This window comes from Siniperca chuatsi, linkage group LG10 (genome assembly GCF_020085105.1).
Source record: "Siniperca chuatsi isolate FFG_IHB_CAS linkage group LG10, ASM2008510v1, whole genome shotgun sequence".
Taxonomy (NCBI): Eukaryota; Metazoa; Chordata; class Actinopteri; order Centrarchiformes; family Sinipercidae; genus Siniperca; species Siniperca chuatsi.
Window position 1 is genome coordinate 25561853 of NC_058051.1, and position 25091 is coordinate 25586943.

The 25091-nt window shown below is 40.9% G+C and overlaps 1 protein-coding gene across 1 annotated transcript in view; it reads left to right on the plus strand.

Annotated features, from left to right (window-relative positions):
• The first annotated feature begins 22405 nt into the window (after positions 1-22405).
• Positions 22406-25091, plus strand: part of itga5 (integrin, alpha 5 (fibronectin receptor, alpha polypeptide)) — a 34616-nt gene continuing 31930 nt past the window's right edge. Inside the window, exon 1 of the mRNA XM_044212691.1 lies at positions 22406-22905. Coding sequence (XP_044068626.1) covers positions 22697-22905 — 209 coding nt within the window. The 5' untranslated portion in view covers positions 22406-22696. The remainder of the gene's footprint in view (positions 22906-25091) is intronic.

Here is a 25091-nt window from a genome sequence, read left to right on the forward strand (position 1 = left end):
TGAAGCCAAAACCAGTAGATCTCTATTATGTCATCAAGCTCTGGGTATAAGAAGGCACTGCCAGAACGAGCAAAAAAGGAAACTGAACGACAGCAAAGCATGGCAGCACAGCTGAGTGACTCCCATCAGAACCAGAAATACAGCTGTGGTGTCCACAGCTGTGTGAGATATGGTGTGTCTTGCTCTGCTTGCTGGTCCCCAAGGACATGTCCGTCATCGCTAAATCCAAGTTGCCTAACAACAACTCTAAAACATCATATATTATGGAAGATACTGAAAAAACTCAGCATGTAGTTTCTGTTCCTGTGCATGTTTCCTTGTGGGTTTGTTACATGTGCTTGCTTCCTTTCAGTCCCGTAATAAAAACCATCCCATTAGCTAAGCAATTGGCTGTGTGCCCAGCTTTCCTCGAGGTGGAAGTTTGAATATCTATATGCTTACATAGTCTCTTAACAACAACCAGTGGGTAACCTCATGTGAATGTTTTCTCTCTTACCCGTGGAGAGAAAAGAGGTGACTTCATATCAGAGGTATCTGGAGAAAAAGAGGAATCTGCATCTGCTTGCCTGACCCTTGACACTTTAAGGATACTTTTGATTCATGTAAACAAATAGACAGTCTTTACAAACTGGCTGTTGTTAATTTGGTGAAAGTAGTGAGTGAATTTGTGGGGTGATTTTGTGGAATGGACTGGAGGAAGAAATCAAACACAGTAAAAATATCAGTTTAAAAAGATGTACAAAGAAATTATTTTTGCGAGGTACAGACATGAGGAAGGGGAACGTAAAGCACGCAAATGGTGATAATGTTGTCACTGGTTTTCTTTTATTATTTCCTTTTCACATTCTTGATGGGGTAGTGTTGCTGATTATGTATGAAGATGATAAACACAGTGGTTTAGTTACAGGGATGGACGCTGGGGCAGAGTTGGTTTATGTGATTCATTGATTGAGTATTGATGGATTAGAGTAGAATAGTTGTAGGCCTAGACAAGCATTTGCTTCTTCCTACTCCATTTCGGACATTAAATGTTGAATTTATGTTACTTATTGAAAGTTGTATATGTAGGCTGTTTATTGTTTTTTTTTTTTTACAAATACATTTTATTTTATTTTAAATGAAAGAAAGAAAGAAAGAAATACAGAAAGTGAGTCATTTTGGTTGTTGACTGTCTTTACTTGTTTGAGGTTTTCTTCATGATTACTTCTCTTTTTTAAGGTCTCAACTGGAAACTGAATAGTTACAGCGGATGATGTTAATGGGACAAAAGGTGGCAAGGTTCAGGGACTGATGGATGAATGATGATATCCCTCTGGTGTGGTAATATTATATCATTAAAATAATGTTATTGCAATATTACATGACAATGCAGTTCATGCTCTCATTCTCCAAACCACTGGCTCTAGGGATGGCAATGTCGGTTTGTTGGTCCACTGTTTTGGTCCAGACTGAAATGTCTCAATAACTTTTAGTTGGATTGCCACGCCATTTGGCACAGGTCTGAGTTTTCACTTTCCCAGAAAAATATCGCCACATCTACTGTATAGATTGCCACAAAATTTGGTACAGGCATTCATGGTTCCAAGACAATGTATCGTAATAACTTTGATGATTCCTCTAGCTCCACCATGAGACATTTGTGGTTTTAACAAAATTGTCTCAAAAACTATTGGATGGATTGCCATGAACTTTGGTATAGACATTTCTGTTCCCCTCAGGATGAATTGTAGTAACTTTGATAATCCCCTGGCGTCTAATCTAGGTAAAAAATGTCCAATACTTTGGTTCAATGATGCATTGTCATTGTGAACATGTTAGAATGCTGATGATAGCATTTAACTCAAAACACTACTATGCCTGAATACCATCTCACAGAGCTGCTAGTCTGTTTGTGGAGGTCAGACTTTGTGTTGTAGTGGTGGGAATAAGAGGGATATGTGTTTTTGCAAATCTGGGAAAGAATGCAGAATCACTTCCTGTCCATGTGCCCTATTCCCTAATGGACAATTAAGTGAATCATGTAAAAGTCCTTGCTTGTGGCAAATGTCTAACCCCCATCACGGCAGGCAAGTTACTTCTCAACCTTAATTAATACCATATTCCTACAGTATGTTTTGTGTCTCTCTCTTGCTTGCACAAAACTGGCAGTCATTCCCAGGGTGTGCTGACATTTATAGTAGTTCAGTTTTCAGTAGCAGTCTTGTACATTGATTGTTTTATCCAAATGACACCATTTCCTGTAACAAAGGGGTTCGCTGGTCTACCTGTAAAAACAATGCTTTGCCCTGTCGTCTCTGTGGGTAACAGTTTCCACACTGTGTGTGTGCTGGGCTATGACTTTTTTTCCCCTCTCATCGCCCTTGGTGTCATGGAAACATGTATGCAGAAGCAGAAGTGTGTGTGTGTTTAGGGAAGGGATGTTGGAGGGTGGAGGGCGCTTTCCATTTGTGGAATAATCTCAAAGGGTGGCGTTTATACAGGAAACGTGCCGCTTAAGGTTACAGGTGCAGTTTAGTTTGAAGCTAAGATAAGAAATCTTGTATTTTGGCTAACTGCTTCTTATTCCATGTAAAAGCAGTGATTAGAGTGATTAAAGGGATGAGATAAAATATAAACTTTTATCACTGATTTTTTTGTTAACCCTTTAGGTTCACTTAGAGGATCACTGTTCTTCATCCTTGTTACATACTAGCTTTTCTGTAGCGTACGCCACATGGAAAGATCAGGTTTTTGAGGAAAAAGTTCCATCTGTGCTTAAATTTTGCAGTGGATTCAAATTCACAAATACTAGAAATTCTAAGATCACATATTAGATCCTAACTGCAATTGATGATGTAAATGTAAGGGAATTTTATATACACAAATGCTATTTTTTACCTGCTGTCTCATTGGTGCCATTGTTTGCTGGGAATCAGGGCCTGGTCTCGGGTTGCTGCTGGGAAAATAAGCGTAGCGTGAGTCCAACAGGTGATGGGCTTGATGGAGGGGCTTGTCAGTGCAGTGCTTCATCACCGGAACTACCGCTGAAAATTAATTACGCATCAGGGATGACTTCAGAAGATTATTTATAGTCTCTTCAACTTGTGAAGCAAACAAAGTAATGTGAGGTCATTCAGAGTATGGCTTTTTAAAGATCTGCTCTGCATCTGTGAGCTGATGTCAAGTTTTAAGTGTTGGCAATCAGTAACACATAACAGATCAGTTCAACCAAATGAACATGAGGTTAAGCTCTCTAATACTCTGGAATGCTGACTTGGTTTCTGTTTACTCTGTTCTTCCTTCCTTCTGGGTCATTTTTTAAATTTATGTGTCAGATAAATCACTAAAAAGCAAACCAGGTGCAAAACAAAGACAATGGAAGAGAAGCTAACCTCTTTCTCTGTTATACATTGTATTCAGCTTTTTAAAAAACTCTATTTTGCTGTTCATTGTGTCTGCAGGATTCAAAAGGTATCAGTACTTGCACGCAGAGTCACCTGCGCTGTGTAAACTGGTAAAGAGGGGGGATTATGCAGCAGCAAGAGGGCACAGTTAGAAGGTCACAACACTGCTGAATGTCAATTTGATCTCCGTCTTCTTCCTTTAATGACCAGACACTCCCAGCTGCTCCCAGAGAAAATGTCATGGTTCAGCACTTCCGTGAGGTGTGATGGCTTTCCCACCGGCCCCTCAAGGGGAATCACAAAGAAATCTGGTTAACAGAGATCTTCATTTGTCTGGGTTTTTAAGAGTTAACTGAGACTGATGAGGCGTTCCTGAAAAACATCAGAGGACTCCGCTGTGATCTCGGTACAGATTTACTTGACTCCCATGTCAGACAGCATCCTGGGAGCTGATAAAATATTTCAATAGAAACCCAAAACGCCCTCCCGGAGATTAAGCTCCAGGGGAGAGAGAGTGAGAGAGAAAGAGATTAGGACTTCAAACTGCCATAAAGTAAAGTGAACTGGAGAGCAGCTAGATGGTTAATGATTAGAATATGTCCTGATCCGCCTCATTTCACTCTCTGGTGCTGTTTCCCACAGGCCACTGCTTTTTCCTTGAGGTTGTAGCACTGAAAAATCATTGTTTGTTGAGGGCACAATTCATCCTGGCCTGATGAAACATTAAAATTAGATCTTTGCCTGTATATATTTGGTGTTGGAGGACTTGTAAAGACTACAGACTTCTCAGGGATGTTTTGGATATGTGAGTGGATACATTTATTTTATGCTAACTCTTTTTTGAGCAGATGCCATGGCTTGCATCCCAGTGAGTGATGGGTAATTCCCATATTTCATATCCTTGGCTGAAAGATGAACTGTTCCACCGTTAAAGCGCTTTTTCTATTTAAAGGGTTGGTTTGACATATGATTTAGCCAAAGTGCCCTTTAAAGGGTCGGTTCACCATTATTACGAGAAACCATGTTTACTCACGCACCTCCAGTGCTATACCCATGCAGTACGACAGAGCAAACTCCATCTGCTGATGAATATCATATGATGCGATCGTAAGCTGGACCTTGAGGTGAGATTGTTTTGCCAACAGACAATTTTGGTTTTATTTGTCTCTGAGATGCCTCCACCTCAATACAACAGAGGTGATTGGAATATATATATTTTTTTAGCACTGAAAAAATGACATTTTCTCTCCAGAAAGTGTCACTGTTACTTTCATTGGAACTACTGTCTACCAAAGAAATAGTCCCTATGAAAACTGTTAAAGAAATAGTTCAACATTTTGGGAAACATACTTATTGGCTTTCTTGATGAGAGTTAGTAGAGAAGATCGATACCACTCACTCTCATGTCGCTAAGCTAAATATGAAGCCAGGGCCAGTAGGCGATTAGCTTAGCAAAAAGAAGCAAAGGGAAAGAGCTAGTTTGGCTCTGTCCAAATAAAAAAAAAAAACAGCCTACCAGCAGCATTTAACACGTCAGTGTGCCTGGCCAAGAAATAGTTGCAGCACATAACCCCCCGTGAAACCTCGACTTGATGTTTTTACATGTCCGTTTGTTACAATTGAAATATAACATTTTAATTAGTACAATTCAGAGGTGCTTTAAACCTTGGGCAGAGCCAGGCTTGCTGTTTCCCCTCTTTATGTTAAGCTATGTTAACCGCCTCCTGGCTCTAGCTTTGAATTTTGCATACAAATGAGAGTGGTATTGATTTTCTTGTCTAAGAAAGAAAATAAGTGTATCCAGAGTAACGGTTATACTGTTTCTGAAAAACCATGTTGCTGTTTTGCTGTTGAAGTAATCTTTTAATGCTGTAAGCGTTAAAAAAATACTATTGACCTCTACTGTATTGGGCACACACACACACAGACACACACACACGTGTATGGTTCTCTGCGCCCTGTGTTGGGTGTCACTAGATTAGAGGGTTCTGTAGTTTCTCACAGACATCAGACTCTGACCCTACAGGCCTTTCTTTGCATTCAGGCCCCTTCATTAGGCTCCTGCAGAGTGTGGCCACTCACCCAGGGAGGGGAGGTCATCTCCCAGCCTTTTACTAATCACAACTTCCCCTCCTGAGCAGCCAGACCCCCTCACCAGCAGCTGGCAGGTGAATCAACGCACTCTTTGTCGAATCACCTAAAAGGTCTGTTTTCTCCCCCTGAATCTTTTTTTTGTTGTTGCTGATTATGGGGTAAAAGCCAGTGAGTCAGAGAAGTACTGTTGGGTTTGAACTAACAGCTGCTCCTCATTCGTTACCTTAATGTTTTCTTTCTTTCTTTGTCATCATGGAGAACTCTTGTAAGGCACGGTCTTCTATTTATGTGGTGATGCATACTTGTGTGTTCACGTTTAGAATCAGACAGAGCAATCCTCCATGTTCTCTCTGTCTAATCCTGAATTTATGCCTTGCAAATCGTGTAAGGAACCAAAGTTAGGGAAGATGGGAAAATAATGAATCAGATGGCATGTAAGAAAGAGATAAAGGAAGAATGAAGAGGGATGGGAAGCGGGAGGAAGGAGAATGATAAGTGCACTGTTGTGACAGGTGATATATGAATGTGGAAGGTTTATAAACTCTTGCTGTTAACGCTTGACTTTAAATCACTGTTGTGGTGCAGGGTGTGTCCCTATTAGAGAATAAGGGAAGTTAAAGCCCCATGCTGTGCTAATGAGAGTGCCTGGTGCCTTAACCCAGCATGGGTGCTCTTGCATGTAGAGAAGGTTGCGGGAAAATTGAGCTGCAGAAAGAGGAAGTCCACAGGATCTGGGTAGAGATCGTTTCTTCATCAGAAGCACTGAGAAAAATGTTCCACACTCTTAGAAAGTTAGCAAGAAGAAACTTTTAGTTGGATATGAGAGAAGTCATGAGATGTGTGTATCTTTCATCTGGATGGCTGGGTCATCAAACAGTGTGCATGTACATTATAAACGTTATTTTTTAAAGGAATAACATTTTGTGAAATATGCTCATTTGTAGCTATGGAGCTATATGAAGCTACCACCAGAAGCCGGTTAGCTTAGATTATCACAAAGACTGGAAACAGGGGAAAACAGTTACCTTGACTCTCTCAGAAGGTAACAAAATGCAACCACCAGCACCTCTAAAGCTCATTAATTAACACGTTTTATCTTTTTTGTTTGACCTGTACAAAAACTGAAGTGTAAGAGCTTTCGAGGTGCTGGTAGGTGGATTTTGTTACCGTAATGCTGACAGAGCCAGTTTCCCCTTGTTTCCAGTCTTTATGCTAAGCTATGCTAATAGCTTCATATTTAGTGTGCAGACATTGGTGACAGAGTTTGGTATCAATCTTCTCATCTAACTCCCTGCAAGAAAGCGATAAGCATATTTCCCATAATGTCAAACTATTGCTTTACATTAATCTCTGTGTTTGACCCTTCATTTCTTCAGCTACTGTATATGTATATACAAAGAAGACCTGTGGAAAAGTGGCATCATATATTAGTCTGTGTTTTTACAATAGTACTCTTAAGATAAGTTGTATTGCTTTTTTTTTACATCAGTTTACATAGCGTTTAGTATAGTGCATGAAATCTGTCTAAGTCTCTTTTATCCTTCAAAAGGAAAATAATGTCACACACTCACCGTGACCACACCACTGTCTCTAGTTGCCTTCAGTTGAAGTGTTTTGAATAACTATGGCAGGATAATCAAATACCTGTCTGCTTTAATAAAGCTGTTTTGAACAAAAGTTATTAATTCAAATGATGTGTCTTAACAGATAAATAGTGGGTCTCACATGTTTTGATACTCAGCGTGTGGTTGCAGTTACTAGCAAAACGACACAAAAAAGACGTGTTAATGAAACACAGGAGGAAACACACCCTAAATGTTTAGCTTGGCTTTGCTGTTTGTGTTCAAACCACAGGCATAGTGTTTCAACACATTTCTTTTAAGTCTTTTTAGCAAGTGTTCAGGGGTTTGAGGGCAAATGAGTAAAACTGAGTGAAAGCGATTATCATTGTTTGCTTATGTGTACAATAGCAAACATGCAAATATGTTTATTGAGGACAAAAGATTTTTGTTTGCTTAAATTACATAATTTATTAATTGAGTGATAATAACATCTCTACAAATTAATTTATGTGCATGCAATAAATCTTTTTTGTGTGCTCAAAATGCTCCATTGTGTGTTCAGGATTGAGACACAAATAAAATGTCATACACACTGACCTGTGTTGAACTGAACAGAAATATTTTACAATGGTGTGGTATCATAAAAGACATTAATCGTCCTTTCTAAAATAGGGAACTTTCCCTTTCACCTTTCCCTGCCCTCACACTTATAAAGGAATAGTTTTCACATTTTCAACATTTTGGGAAATACGCATATTCGCGTTCTTGCTATTCCTTTAAGTAGTTTGCGCATTTCTGATGATAAGATGCTTGCCCTGTCCTCACAGTCAGGTTACGGATGTTCTGTGACTCTCCCGTGTATCTCCTGAGAGAATATTTTCCTATGAAACAGACGTTTAGTTTTCTCTAACATTTTTCTATAAACATGCAAATGAAAAAGTTTTATAGTTATTCTGTTATTCACTGTCAAGTGTGTGGGAAAGGCAACCACAGAAAGAGTCAGCAACCTCACACTGATGACAAGATTTGAAGAAGTCATTTAAATAACTGCATGTAAGACTGCAAGTTGATTGAACAGATGAACAGATGTCTCTTGAACTCGACCTTCAGACACTGAAAGTGAGTAGGAGTGCAGTCACAGATTCAACACACAGACAAAGTTCTGCATCTTTGTACTGCAACATTTCCTCACCTGTCTTTATGACCAAACCCCATTTAACAATGCATTCAATTCTGTTATCAACAGATGATCTGAGTGTTTATGTGGTAAAGAAAGCGCAGGCCACACTCAGATCAGTGGTAATGTGGTGAATAGAGCCCAGGAGTGGGGAACAATTGGCTGTTGTTCATGAAGTTACTGTTACAGCTTGTCTTGTTTGAGTTTCACTGTGATGTGGGGTGAGAAAGAGATTGGTATCAGTTAATCATTTCAGTTTTCAGCGCATTTTATTTTTGCTCCTCAAGAAAGACGCACATGTTTGTCCTGGTATCACCTCAAATCTACTCTTATCAAAAGGTATCTTCAGAGAGATGGGAACACCTGGGAGATCAAGGTCAGAGGAACCAGATGGCACCTGTGGAATTCAGCCTCCTCACCTACTGCCAGGGTGTGGAGCCTCCAAACACCTGGATATAGTCTGGACATTGAGTTCTTTCTGTTAGCCTAAAAATATCTGACTGTCTGTCTGAAGGTTTATCAGACTGACATGTTGATAAGTGAACAAAAAAAAAAATCACATCTTGAGAAGCTTCTGCAGATTTACAGCAGAGCCACGGATCAAAAAGATCTCTTTAACTTGAAGCATAATACTTTATAAATTATTTTCAATCAATCACTATATCTCCATTTCACATCTGAGGACCTTTCACATCTCAAAAAGCTGTAAGAGGTTTACATGCACTGAATTTACCTCATTCCTTTTTTTACTAAGCGTGTGGTGACTTTAATTGGCTGTAGGAGGTTGCGGTTCAAGACGTAAGGACACCCGACATGACTGCTATGGAAATAGCACGTTATGAGCAAAGGAAAGCCTTACTCATACAGCGCACACAGAGGAGGTCTCCATGGCTGTGTCATCAACGTGCAGGACTTTCAGCTGAGAGAATGGGCCCTCCACAGCCAGTAAATGACCCCACCCAGCTGGTCTCTGCTGTTCTCATCCAAAACCTCCTCTCTCCACCTCTCACTAACATCATCAGCATGGCCTGCACCACAACTGAGAGACATGGAAGCAATTATAGCAGCAGGCACGGAACCATACAGGGTGAAGTCAAATCTGAGCAATTTAAGAAAATCAAAGCTCCGCCTCTGTGTTAACATGCCAGGGTACTGATCATTGGTTCAGGAGGCTGTCAGGAAGAGTGGTGTTATGAAAAGGAAGACTTACTTTTCATGAATGTCTTGTACCAGAAAAGGAGGGGATTTGAACATATGTTGCTTATAGGGGCACTGATTTTACACATGAAGATCAGTTTACGACTCAGCCTACGGCAACAGCTGCATAACGTCCTCTGTGACTCTGGAGAGTCAAAGTGATAAAAATAACCCTGATGATGTCATGAGGGTTATCTCAACTTGGGCTAGGAGCCTTCAAACTTTCAACGGAAAGTCTGGATTACAAACTGTGGTCTTAGAGTTTGAAAGACGTGGGTGTTTACCAGGCAGGGAGGGTTTAACGCTCAAGTTGGATTATGGGGAATGTAGGATCCAGATTTTTGGAATTTGACTCAGTTTACAGACTAAATGTCAGGATATTTCAGCCTCTGCAGCATTGATTTTGACTATTTTAATTTAAAACTGTTACTTGCAAGTCCCCCAACTTTATGGACGTGCAATACTAAATTGGAGTGCCCCTCTAAAAGCAGTCTTTGCGGTGTTTTTGCACCACCCATTAAAGGATAGGTTCACAATTTTTCAAGTCTATCTTAAAACAATAATCAGGTGCACATATGTACATTGAAACTGTTTTTGCTTCCTAATGTGCTGTGATGGGGGACAAAATCCACTGTCCTTGTTCTGAGCAAAGTTTATCTGAAGCTAATATGAGGATTCGGTGGTCTGGATTAGACAAATCAAGTGAGTATCTTCCACAGTTACAGCCTTTTTTAGTATTCCCTTTTTGTTACTATCCACTACTCAACAAAGAAACACTGTTGCATTGGAAGCCTGTTAGGAAAGGATCTCTTAATGACCAGTATACACAGGAGGAAAGATTACAGCAAGCAAAAACAATTTCATTGTACATTTGGGCATGTGAGTACTGTTTTCAAGACAGAATCGAAAAAATGAACCTTCAGTACTTTTCATACATTTTTAGATTGACTTAAATTCATTCTAGTACTGTATGCATCAACCAATAGAGACAAAACTATTAAAAAACCCAATCTAATCTACCTAATAGCAACCTTTTAATGCAAGAAATTACCAAATGAATGTTATCTTTTTTACAGGTTTTTGTTCATTTTCTCTGGTGCTTTATTTCCCAATATAACATGCAAAATGGTTTCCAGCAGCTGCTTCTCAAATTTGAATGTCATAGCAGCCAACAAAGACTTTTCAAAGCAGTCCCTTCTAACATTTGCAGTACCACGCAACAATATCATAACTTTGACAACAAATTAAGGCAACTAAGTGTGATTGAATGCCTATCCCAACAAAGTTTGTCTCATTCGTACGGTAATGGCTTGAACTGAAACTACCAATTAGAAAAGCATATGAAACTAAGTTACCAACTTATGGTATGCTTTGAAAATGGTCAGCAGTAATGTAAAATATATGCAATTTGTAGTTAATGGGCTAAAAAAAATGCAAGGCCAATGATATGGTCCTTGAAATCACTTTGATTCTCACAAGATCCATGTAATTATTTCCGAATCCAGATGATAATTTTTTCTCACCACTTACTTCTCACAGGCTCATCCAACATTTTCTCTGATCCTCCCATCATACCAGTACTATTTTTTTTAAATCTCTGGCCTTCCACCCAGGCAGAGGTCATTATCGTTCACATCACATGAGGTATTACAAGACAACAAGGTATTTCTTCCAAGAGTAACCCGTCTCCTCAGTGGCTGTGGCTCTGCTGGATCCTGACGAGCTGAGGTGGGCCCGTCCAAAAAAGCTGGACGCGCCCATGACAGCAGCTCCTCAGGGAGTCCACCCCTCCTTGTTACTCATGGAAACCAATGTATTAACACACACAAGTTTACTCAAATGTTCCGGGTTGTCCAAGTCCCCTGGTTGCAGGGGTGGGACAGTGGGGGGGCAGCTGTGGATTTATACATTATATGTGCATATGTGTGTGAGTCAAAGTGCATATGTATGTGAGTCAAAGTGAGAGAGACAGACTGAGGCATGGGGGCTGTGTTGTAAAAGGGAAATTTCTGCCTTAACAGCTCCCGTACCTAGGCAGAACGCACGCAGAGGCCTGTTCCAAATCACTAATAGAAACCAGACACATGGAGCATGAGGAGTGAGGCTTTCACTGCACAGCTCCAGAGGGAACCACTGGAGGAGTGACAGAGGAGAGGAGGTGGGGAGGGTAAGTCAAGTAGGCAAAAAAGAAAGAAAGAATTGGGCAGATAACAAACTTTTAGCCGTTGTTTGCCCTCGGAGGCTGCCTGATATAGGAGCTTTAACTCCCTGTTTGTATCTGAAATTTCTCCATCCACTCGCAAGATGAGTACTATTGACTGATAAGGGGGAAGCCAGCATAGCACTTAACTGAGATAATTCTTTAAACCTGCTGCATATGTGAGAAAATACTGCTTGACATCTTATTGATTTGGCTTAAAGGATAAAGTACCTAACTACAACCACACACACACACACACACACACACACACACACACCCACAGACACACAGATAACCACCCAGCTTCAACTTTGAACTCACTGACGGCATACTGAAATGTAGCCAGCAGTGTGTTAGAAGATAAACATGGACAGAGAAAATGTGAAAAGTTGAGTATGGTGTAATAGTGGGTTTTTTTTTGGACAAACTACGTCTGAAATGGGAATAGAGGGGGAAGAATTTGAGTACTTGTGTGATTTGGGACATTGGGACTTCAGATCAGATGATTCATCATCATAATTTTGTGAATCAGATGTTTACTCAAGGCCACCAGACTTTTAACCTCCTTACAGCCGTCTCGTCTCGTCTCATCTCCTCTCAATTTTATATAAAGCTCGCCTTAGCATCACATTTTCTACTATCCTCCCTCTCTTTGCCTGGAGAAGCTCCATGCTGGTCATGTGTGAGACATCCAGCGAGTAAGAACAGAGGTTCCACTTCAGTCTTTTTCTGCCTGCTTGTACTGTGTCAGGTCATAAGCAGGCACAGTGAGTACTAGTGAGTGGGGAACGCACTGATAAACACTACTGAGAAATACACTGCCTTATTTAGAATCATAGTTGGAAGAGGGTTTGAGTCACAAGACATTGGCAGCACAGTCTCTCCCAAGGGAATTCATTAGGGAGAATGAATCAGCATTTTAGCACAAACATTAGGTGTTAGTGTTTATGCTCAGCAGATAAGTATTACCATGAATGGTCAATTCCTCCTTGGAGGGAGACATTTATTCTCCAGGTGGAGGAGATGAATCAGCTTTCAGAACAGTGCTGTCACTTCCTGAATAAGTCTTAGAAACTGGAAACAAAATGGCAATATTTTATTTTGCTTGCATTTTGAACAGCTTGAATAAAAGGGGAAGGATACAGCAAAGACCTAGATCTGACTGAACTGTCAAGAACATCTCATTAGCTGTCTTCCTTTCTCCAGTTACCTTATCAAAATTGGCATGTCTCAAATAAATGTCTACATTACTATCAAAAAACAAACAAACATTTGAATTCTTTATTTATTTATTTTAGAAAGAATCTTAATGTGAAAATTGATTGTGACTGGCAGGAAAGATTATGTGTCAGCAGCCAAAAGTGTTCGTTTAACATTAGATACAGACACAATTATGATTCAAGTTTAACTATAGAGTGTGCTTGACACAAGAGAAACTTCGCTCAATGACCTTTAAAGCAACTTTAATCCATATTTTTTATAATATCACTGTTTCAAATGACAATGTGAAAACAATTTGTCAATGTGAAGGGGGTCGTTCGTAGTGTTGATCCTACAGAGAATTAATCCCCTGAGTTTATAACAAGTTTCAGCTCATTGTTTAGCTGTCCGGCTGCAACTTTACTGTTTTGGTTCACTCTCACCGCTCTCATAGTGTTGTTTTCGGCCACACCAAGCAGCTGTTTTCAGTGAAAATGCTCTAAAAACCAATTGTACACTACCTTCCCACCACCAAACAGCAGACAGACACAGTTAGAGACTAGTCTGTGGGAAATTTCATGCATATGTTCTGGACTTGTACTCATTAGTATTCCTTTAGGAAAAATGTTGTAGAAACCTTGGTTAAATTAAAAACTTGAAATTAAGAGCCCTTTGGCTCTTTTGTTTGTTTGTATATATGTGATACAAACCTTCCATGTCCTGTGGTAGTTTTATAGGAAGTTAGCTACTGGCAAGATAATGTTTTCCTGTTGTTTTCCACCTGGGTGTTCTACTATTGAAAATTTGTTTTTAGTGAAATAAGAGTTAAAGCGCTGTTGTTAAAATGTATATTTTGTCATTTTCCCCACAGGGAAGACACCACTGCTGCTCCAGTGTGTAGGTGGTCCTTTGCTAAGCCCTAAGTTGTGTTATATTACATTACCAGTTATGCCTGTTATGTGTGGTCAGGAAAATGCATTTTGTCAATGCATTTAATATAATTACAGCAGCATTACGTAAATGCCAGATTAAAGTAAAGTGGGTGTGATTGTCATATAATGACCAAATAATGCAGCATTTGTTATGGCCTCAGACAGAGCAATCACATACGTCAACACATCAACAACGTGATGTTAAAGAAGCTGTAAAATGAGTCTCTTTTCCTTTGAAGAGCTGGCAGTCCCAGAACACAACATTCCTCAACACAAACGCAGGAAGACTGGGATTGTTTTACCTCAGTACTTGGCTGTGGCAACATGGCACTCTCCTAATAATGCAGCATGGGTTCCCCCAAAATATACCAAGATCACCCAATCAATGTAATATCAAAAACATAGGGTTATGAAGAGACGAAAAGCACCCTGCTTTGTGCTTTCCATAGACATGTGGGTTTGGATAAACCTACCTTTACTGAGCAAAATAAAAGGCAAGATGGAAAAGCTATTTTTAGTCCAGGCAGGCTGTTTGAATTATGGATTCCTTACAGACAGGAGAGTAGTTGTATGAGATTCAGTATTAACGATTGTCCCACAAGAAAAAAGGCCTACTAAAAAAGATTTTCCATGAAGATGTCCCAGGGCCAGATACAGTTGCAATAAAAATACCTGGATTTTTTCCCCCCTATAAGTTATTGTTTGAATGTTAATGATGATATTAAACTACATGTTCATGTCATACAATTATCTGCTGCTTACAACATCTGCTTATATATTTAAAGGCTCATATGATATCATTGAACAAATAAATTCAGAGAACAGGTGGAGATTTGGTGGAGATCCTCCTTGGATATTTAACACATGAACATGCGATGTGTCAGATTTCAAGTGGAGGAAAAAACCTGCAGTCGAACCATAATAATACTGCTGACCTTGCACCCTTTCATTAGGGAAGACACTTCCATTCCCCTCTGCGCTGTATGCTTGTGTGCATGCTTTGGTTTGTTTGGGATGTAACCCTATCCAGGCAGAGGACATGCTACGTGCTTAGTCTTCTCTAATGCCTTCATCAATCTCGACCCCCACCAAAAAACTGATATTACCATGCCAGTCATTCCGCAGAACCCCTCATCCTGTGCCTGCACTGGGAGTGACCCTCATTCACATAATGGGAGTATATGAGCTACTGCACCAGACCACCACAGGATTTGACCTTGCTATGACTTCTACATTAGCAAGATGACAGAATACCCTCTGCTTGTTGGTTCACACTGGCTGATACCACTAATGCACTGATCATAAACCTCTGATGGCTTCTATATAAGGCTATGCAAGTGTGCGAGACACCTTGGGGGTCTGGACAGCATTAACATCAACATTGACTTATAAGGAGGAGCAGGGTAGATTAAAAGGAGTCAGGGGGGTAGGTGTAACATTCTAATGGGCACTGTGACTCACCATCCCAAACATTGTTTTTAATGTTTACAGAAGGTGACACAGCTGAAGTATGGTACATTCTTTTGAGACCTCAACATAATTCATGTTGTTCATCAGCCTCAGCTATGCACAGTCTGGACAGGACATAACACACAATACATCAGGAAGTAGTCAGATTAGAGTGGGGATTTTTAAAGTGGGAGTCACTAGAACACAACATGTTAAACGTTTTGTTTTTGTTTTTAGCCATGCTAGCTTAATGACTCCATGGATGACGATGTCAGACTGATGGTCAGTCCACCACTTTGATCCAGACTGAAATATCCAAAAAACAATTGGATGGATTGCCATAAAATCTTGTACAACATTCATGATCCCAAGAGAAAGGATCCTGATGGCTTTGGTGATCCACTGAGTTTTTATCTAGCGCCACCAGCGGGTCAACATTTTTATTTTTAAATGAAAATATCTCAACAACTATTGGATGGCTTTACAGATGTTCATGGTGCCCAGAGGATGAATCCTAATTACCTTTGCAATCCCATGATTTTTCCTCTAGTGCCACTGACAGGTTTTCAAGTTTTCACTTATTCTGCGAAAAATCTCAACATCTACACGAAGCATTTGCACAAAATCTTGAAAAGACATGCATGGTTCCCAGATGATGAATCCTAATGATTTTTGCAATCCCCTGACCTTTCCTCTAGCACCACCATGAGGTCAACATTTGTGATTTTCAGTGAAATTTCTGGACAACTATTGGATAGATTGTCATGAAATTTAGTGCCACATTCATGTCCCCCTCAGGATGAATTGTAACTACTTTTCCAGTACTTTGGTTTATGACAATATACCTGCAAAATTAATGACATTCCCATCAGCCTCAGCTGTACTTTGTGTTTAGTGGTAAATGTTAGCATGCTAACACGCTAAACTAAAATGGTGAACATGGTAAACATCATACCTGCTAAACATCAGTTAGCGTTGTCATTGTGAGTATGTTAGCATGCTGATGTGAACATTTTGCTCAATGCACCGCTGTGCAGAAGTACTGCCTCACAGAGGGGAGTGGCTGCAGACTCTTGTTACTATATGAATCAAAAAGAAAACAGCAAGGGTATATAAGCATTTGTTAGCGCTGTGTTAAATGATCCTGCACTGCAAGACTGTGAAAAAACAGAAACATTCAGGAAACTATTGTAATGTGTTACACCCATAATGTCGTTGAAGATGATACATGATGACAGTAAAGACCCCCCTCCAAAAAGCTTGCTTTATTGTCCACCTGTCTTATTGCAGACATGTAGATGAGACATTATGGGAAGCCGTTGTTCCTGCCATCAGCCGTCATTGTTGTTACATCAGTCTTATCTAGACATGTCTGTGTCAGTGGAGGAAGTACATGTTACCATTCAGCTGATGAGGTGCTGAAAGTTGAGCAGCCAAAGGCCTTTTTAAGGTTGGTGTGCACTCTTCAGTCATACATGTAATACAAAATTGTGTGTGCTTAAAACAGCCTGGTTGTTTCTCTGTCATGCTGTTTTTGCAACAATAACACAAGGCTGTAAAAATAATGAAAAAGAAAATGTTTATGTTTATGTCTGTGAATATAAGAAGAAACAGTATCTATACTTATCTATTTTCACATTAAGTGCAGTTTGCTTTTGTCATGGGAAGCCTGGTGCGACTGTTTCCATATGCATTGTGTCAAACATGTTTGGCCAAGGGAGTGGGTGTGGGAAAGCAACAGCAGCAAATTGGTCGGAATGGTGTGTGTATGTATGTGTGTGTGTGTATTTACGTGTGAAACAATACCCTGAGGCTCTCCAGTGATCACACTGATTCGCTGCCCTCTCCTGCTGTACCCCCAGATCCACACATTTTACAGCCGCATTCCTTCACTCTGAGCCCCAGCAGCACGCCCGCCCCAATAGCAAAACACAGGAGGGGGGTCAGGGGGCACACCATTACTTTGAGACAAATAGGCCATCCAAATAAAACATGACACCCTGAACACGGGACCTGAATGCAAACCTGGACGACTGGCTGTGCACACATGTCTTGTTCAATGTCATCTTTCAACTTAAACATTGCTGTTCATAAGTTTTTAACAATCAAAGAGTTTTGACGTGGTCTTAGAATGATACGCTCTGCGGTTTATTTGTTGTTCTTCCATTATGATGACCTGCAAATATTGTCAGGTCAGAGTGTTACCAGTTTTACATTTCACTGTTGATTCTGGTCTTTAAGGGGATTTTCTTATAAGCCTACCGTGTACCATTTTCTGTAGCTGAGTGCTTGCATCTTGTCTTGGTATGTCAACCTGGCCACTCTACCTCAGTGACCTCCCATTAAATGATGTCAAGCATTTTATGCTGCCTCTTAAAGAGTGGTGTTTTTCAGCAAACAAGTTCAGTGAGTTAGGACAGACACTAAACACTGCATGAAGCACAGCGCTGGCTGTAAATGTTTGGGGACACTTGTGTGTGTTATGGAGTGTAGAACGAGGCTTCTGGAGCTGGTAGCAGGGTCGTTCCCCCGCAGCTTACTTGGTGCTGCTTTACTGCTCTGCTCCCTTGGACTGATTAGCAGATGTACATAAAAACACAACTGCTCATTTTCGGGCGTTTTGTGGCTGTTTTAACAAGGCAACTAAACAATGGACACTGTTTGGATCATCTTGCTCCCCACACACGTTGTCTCAATTTGCCTGGATTGACAGTGAAAGCTCACAAGAGGAAACTATAATGCAGAAGGGCGGGTGGACTTGGCCTTGTAAGGAGCCTCCGGGATGATTTCTTGTCTAAAACAATCATATGATTCACTCAGCCACTATGTTGCTAAGAGCTTGTGTTGAAAACAACGGACAGTCCACTCAGACTTCCACCCCTTCATGACAAATCTGTCCTCCAGTATGCAATGTCTCAGACTGGCTGGAGCAATCAGCAACACCTCACCGCCCTTCCTCCTTGTACATGGGGAATGTTACAGAGCTGAGGGGGAAGCAAAGCGGATAGGAATTGAGTGTGCCTCTATGTATGGTGTGTGAGTGTAACAGAAACTCAAAGAGTAGGAACTTGCTGAAACAGGAAGCCCAGACAGGCTTTTACACTGGAGGAATTTCCTGCCTGTAAGATGTGTATCACTGCTTTTCTACAGTTAAGGAGAGAAGGAGAGAGGGGAAGAAGGAGGAAGGAAAGTTTGCTCTGTGTGTGTTGAAAGTCCTTTCAGGTTTCAGGCTTACCGTTTGGATCAGGAGCAGGTTTGAATCTGCAGTAGCCACAGTAGCCCATTCTTCTCAAAGACTCTATATATGATTGAGAGATGACCTCTGTTTTTCAACAGCCCTCTGTTCAGACAGACCACATTTTCCATCATTACCTTCAATTTCCTTGCTCAACAAGACTTTTTATCTACAGCTAAATTAATCACAAATCCAATACATCCGAAAGGAATTGGCAAACTGCTTAAAGGAACAAATAGAAGTTAAATCCTTCTGATTGTTGTGACTGTTGACTTGTGTGTGTACAAACTATCAAGTTGCCTGTTGTAGCCTTTATTTGTTGTCTGTTCCTGAGTGGTAAAATGATGTTTACTCTGTGACTCAAAACGCTAACAGTTGCCTAATGGCAGCCATCAGGGTGTCTCCCCACCCTGCCCCCATGGAGCCCATCAGTGTTAGCTCACCGTTTGTGCTACAAAGAGAAATGAGATGAGGGTGGGGTGGAGGCTGGTGCCTTGGGGAATAAGGATCATTTGAAAGTGGCAGATAAATGTAGTGATTGCTGAAATAGAGTCAGAGACTGCTTTATTTTTGAAGTTAAGAGTTGAAGTTTTGAAGAAATAGTTTCAGAAATGGGCTTATTTGTTTGTCTACACAGGAGGCAGCCATGTTTTATCACCTGTACGTCTCACACTCGCATAATGGCCTGCATTTGACTTGTGTGTATTTTTAGGCTTTTTTTCCACGAAATGTTGAGTTAAAGGAGTAGTTCAACATTTTGGGAATTGTTTTCTTTCTTGCAGAGAGATAAGATGAGACGATCAATACCACTGTCATATGCATATAAGTTGTGGCAAGGAGGTGGTTAGCTTATCTTAGCATAAAGAATGAAAGCAGGGTGAAACAGCTAGCCTGGCTCTGCCGAAAGGTAACAAAATCCGCCTACCAGCACCTTTCAAGGTCAGTAATTAAGAAATAGTCTGGCACATAACCCCCGTAAAACCACGACTTTGGTTTTTGTATGGATTAAACAAACGAGATATAATGTGTTTATAAGTCTGCTGGCTCAAGCTTCATAGTTAACAGACATGGGAGCAGGAGCCCTATTTTTCAGGGGTGAGGGTTGGGAGGGTACTGTACACATACACGGGCATACATGAATGCCTACGTGCAAAAATATACTATCATTACCTTTCAGTTCATACAGAGAATATTTAGCCAGGGACAACAAATAAACAGAAAACTGATTCACCATTGCAATGTTTTTTTAAATTGCTCTCCACTGAGAAACAATGAAAATAAAAATGCCAACGCACAGTGGACAGGCAAAGTTGCATCCCATGACAATTATGAACATGCGCCCCCACACGTGGATGGCCATAGCAGGAATAGACAGCATTGTGTTTATTAGACACAAATTATCGGAAATTGTTTTGAGTGAATAAACACGCACGTTGACAAGTGCTTCACTGTTAGCCTATTATTTATTTCAGGAACCTAAATATACAGGAAAATATAAATTTATACAGAAAAAAAAACAGTGGCACCAATGATTGCGATATTTTAGAGCTTCCCCTAAATTTCTCAGATGCAGCTTTCTGGGAAGCTCATGTCTCTTTCTCCCCATAGCGCCACTCTATTTCAAATCCTACATGTGAAAGTTGTGTTCATCCTCTCATCCAAGTCTCAGCAAGAAAGCGAATAAGGATTTTTCCCAAAATGTTGACCTATTCCTTTAAGGTGTATTGGATATGGTAGACAGGTGACAGTGATGCTTCCTTTCATATGTAGCAAACTCTGTTCAACTGTTTCATAAAGAATAGTAATGTGTAAAGCAAATGAGAAGCAGTGTGTTGACACCTTCACATCCAGATACTGTGTGGAGATAATGCTACGAAGTGGCCTTGTGGTAGTGCTATTAATAATTCGTCATATCAGAAAACATGCTCAGTTACCAGGAAGGAAGAGAGTCAATGTGTGTGTGTGCATGTGTTCGTACATATATATGCCTTGCCTTGCAGAAGTTTCAGTGTGTCAGGTCTAATTTAAAATAGTTGACCAGCTGTTTAGAGTAATGTGAAATGTTCTTTAAGTGTTTTGCTGCACTTCAGATCTGTTGCCATAGCAGCCAAGTGATGATGTCAAAGCAGAGGCACTGGAATGAAATCACACCCCCTTTTTCAACAGAAATCACAGGAGTGAGATGGAAAATACTGTTCAGTTAGCCTGACGCAATTACGCATCACCGAAAGCAGAACAGGCTCTGGCTTTACACACAAAATATGCTTTATAGAACACACTTGTATACGCTCACTTCTAGGGTAAGTTGCTACTGGATGACACAGATACAGACATGTGTGAAGAGAAAGAGGGGAAAAACACTTGAAAGAAATATTTCTCCTATCTCCTGGCAAATCCTGATCCTGTAAGATGTCAAATAGATAATTGTGGGTGGACAGATAACATAAGAGCTGAGCCATTCAATCAGGAGGACACTAAAGAAGACAAAGACTAAAAGCTGATACCCTTATTATCTATTTCCAAAGTATTTGCTTGCCCCTTCTGACCAACCTCATACATGAGGTCATGGGACTTTGTGTAGATGACTATGACGACCTCCAATGGCTTCAGACTTTCAGAATATCCAGAAAAACAAATCAAAGTGGCATGAGTTAACATACATTTTAATCCACCAGTATGTTTGTGGCAGATGCACAAACATCTTCTCATTTCAGAGTTTGCACATGATGGTGTTTCTGAAAACCAAAACATGACTTCAGAGGGAAAGTTTGCTCTCCAAATAATTTTGATGGCATACATAATCTGTCTTTCTGTCAACCACGCCTTGAACTCTTGCCCTCCTTCTTCTGCAGCCTCATCCTGTGGACCTAAAAACAGAGTGAGAGAATGAAACCCCTCCAGGATTAGGGCACTGAACCATCAAGTGCCCCCAACAGCTGTGAACTGGCCCCCATAGACACTCTGGAATACTCCCATCAGTCTACAGTCAGTGTCGGGGCGCTTCAGACCAGTTATAAATACAAGCAGCACTTGACAGAGAGTTCATGTTGCTAATGCCACACAGCCAAATTTGGCCTCTGTGTTCAATCCCAGAGGCTTGAAGTGAATCAGCTAAACCAACAGTCACTAATTCCAGCCGGCCAGAATAGGTTTATTAAAGGTCTCATTTCAGTGAGTAGTTGCTTTTCGCAGCCTAACCACTTTCCTCGGTCTCGTGTGACTCAGAGGCAGTGATACGAAATCTTCCCACACCCCCCCAAGAGCACCAGAGGACATCATATTCCCAAGTCAGATCAACACTGTAATTAGGTAGAAATATATATGGATCACACATTGAGTTGCAAGGGTGTGTGATAAAGGTATAATTAGTGTGGAGTTGCGCAAATAAGTCTTTGCTTTATTATGGGAGTTGTACATTTGGGAAGTTTATTTTGACCAGCGGAGCAGTGGCAGTTTATATTCCTGGTTTTTAGCAAAGAAAAAAGTGGTGCAAAATACCAAAACTATGAGTACAGAACGACATTATTATCATTGAGAAAGTTGGAGTTAAGGCTACTAATGCTCACAAGGGAGAAATTAACAGGGCTTCATAATAGTTTGAATTCCTGATTTATCAGTGAAAACCTCAAGAGATAAATAATCCACAGGATTATCATGCCATGGACAGCAGAGGCATCTAAATAGCTAATCATATAGTAGTTGGAAATGTAAAGTTTTATTGACCTTCCCATCACCTATCAGGCTGCCTTCAGCAACTTCAGTCTCAGAAGCTCAAGATAACTGCGAGATAAAATCGAAAGGACATTGTTCTTGTGGTTAATAATTTTAGTGTCACTGATAAAAAGGTCTCTGAACTCAAAAGTGCAAAAGTGACCACGTTTTTACAACATTGGTAAACACATACTCCGAGATAGGTTAGTAGATGAAGAGAGCCCCCTTCAAGTTTTTTTTAGGGAATCACAGGCTCCTCCTCTTCCAAACGTTGTCACGGGTGTGGGAACTCCCTGCTCCATGTATCATGAGTAGGTGAACAGAGAAGGCGTGGGCCGGGAGAGAGGCAGAGAGAGAGAAGCAGAGAGAAGAGTGAGGACGCTGAGAGGAGCTGACGGAGCATTAATGAGATACTGGCTGGTTAGAGTTACAGGGATGCAGTTTTAGCCATATTCCACCGCTGTTTTCAGGCTTGATCTGCGGACTTGAAAAGCGCCAAAACTGGGACAATTTCGCCATTTAAAACAAACTTTAGTGGATTAATTTATTCTCAAAAATGGGCTTGGAACGATTTCGCGTTAAGACGCCGGGGATAGTAGCCCTTCTCGCCCGCTCACTCCTTTGTATTATCGGGCTATTACTCACATTTTCTCAGCCTGTCTGCGAGGCGTTCAACTTGGACGTGGAGAACCCAGCTGTTTACAGCGGACCTAAAGGGAGCTACTTCGGATATGCTGTTGACTTTTATTTGGCTGATTCTTCCAGGTGAGTTTGTTTAACACAGAAATAATAATAATAATTTCCATTTTGAATAGTAGAAATAGAAAAAGGGGCTTTTCAGCATGTACAGAGTCTGAAACATTTGTGTATCATTTTATCTGGGCACTTCACGTCTTCACAGTTGTACACAAATATGTTGCGTGCAAACTTTCCATTGGACTATGTCGCATGTTTTTTTTTGCCAAACTTCAGAACATTTACAACTCCACTGTTACAGGGCACGACTCCAATAGGAAATACGGAATTCATTTGTTTGATGTTGTTTTGGCTCTGACAGTAAATCAGGCTTTTGTGTAAGCCATCTGCTGTGATGTCTGGACACATGCTTTACGCACACAGCGCTCACGCCCTCAGTGTGCACACAACTCACTGTAATTGAATATATTCAGGAAATTGCATTTGTGTTCTAGATTAAAGCCCAAATAATGCTAATATAAAAAAGTGTCTTATTTCATCATAAAAAAGGAATGAACCCAAACAAAGAAATCCTCAAATCCTAATCTTACAAAATGACATTTAATTCTGACCTTTTGATCTGCTCTGGCCTTTAAACGCCAGAAAAAGCCTGTTAACTGCAACCTTTAGCCATCACATCTCATTGGTCTGAAATGCTGCTGCTGATTGAGATGCTTCTTGGCTGAGTTGGGATGTGATCTCTGTGTCACCCAGCATGCTGTGATTGTCTGGGCATTCTTCCTTAAGAGATTTTGGCATCAGTCGTTTTGAGGGACTTAAACTCATGCATACATGCCTGTGGTCAGGTCTAATTCCCCAGTAGTATGAGGAGAAAGTAATAGTGTGGGACATCCTGACTGTCCTAGGAGCATAGCTTTTATATCAACTGGGATGCAGCAAAAAGCAAGGCATGGATTAATTTAGCTGCTGACAGATCTGCATTTGTGTTACTACCCATTCTGTACATTTGTTAATAATCATTAACAAAAGATTTTGCAGCTGCAGTCAAGGTTTCACTCAGACTTAATCAGACTTCCTGGCTGAGTCTGTGTCTGCTGAGCACCAGTGGTGTCTCGGCCCACTGTTCAACCAGCCAGCATGCTGGGATTTGAGAGAAGTCTTTGTGCCGAGTGGGCCGCCAGCAGCAGCTCTAGTTTCCCTGTTTCTCCTCCCCACTTCCCTGAACGGCAGACATGGGGAGATTTCCCCCCTCTTCCCCTGGCCCTCACTGTCTCTTTAAAAGCCTGCTGCTGTTGGTCTTCATTTATCTGCCTAGGAAGCAGGAGCTTCAGGACAGCGGTATGATTTAGGACGTGAAGCTTGAATGCATGGACCCCTGTTCTCTCTCCAACATCCCCCTCCTTACTTCCTCCTATGCTGATGTCATTCAGCAGGGCTTTTTAATTCACCCATACTCTAGACCTTCCTCCACTGTCTAGCCTTTCTCCGCGTCTCATTAAGAGTGAGACAGAGAAGACGTCAACTTACTGATGACTTAATCTGAACTTTTCTACAGTTGAGACACCATGCTTATGGAGGAGGAGATGAGACAATAATGTTTAAATGTAGCTTCCTACAACCCAGCGCCCTGTAATTTTCCTGTGGATGATATGTATTCAGAAGTCAAATGTCAAACAAAAAAGTTCGAGAGAGCAGATTTTAAACCATGAGTCATTGCTTTATCGGCAAACCACATGTATCTGCCACTTTTCATTCACAGTTTCTTAGAAGTTGACACATCAACACATATCAGTAGAGTCATGAAACAAGTTTCTGTTATCTCTTGTTTTTGCCGTCACATCATCATTGTGCACACTTTGGAGACATGGGGAGTGGGGGAGTAGCTGGAATCTCGGGGTGAGGTCAGTTGAGGGTTGTACAGGGAGTTTCGTCTTGTCAGGATGAGCTGCTGTTAGCCTGGCTCCGACCTTATGAGTAAAATTGTTGCTGCTTTTGAAAAATTGATCACTGGTTGGACTACACTGGTACATTAGCAAAACGAGACTGATGGCAGATGTTGATGCAGAGACGAGGGAGGAAGATAGTTCTCCCATCCATAAATGCCCCTGTCAGGCCTACAAACACAAAGGCTTACTTTCTCCCATTTTGACACTCATGCTTGGCAGCAAGTTTATATATGCGGGTCTTCCATGCCCTTCGGCCTGGTGTAATAAAATTAAGTTTGGACACTGGCAGGCGGCCCACCATGGAAGAAC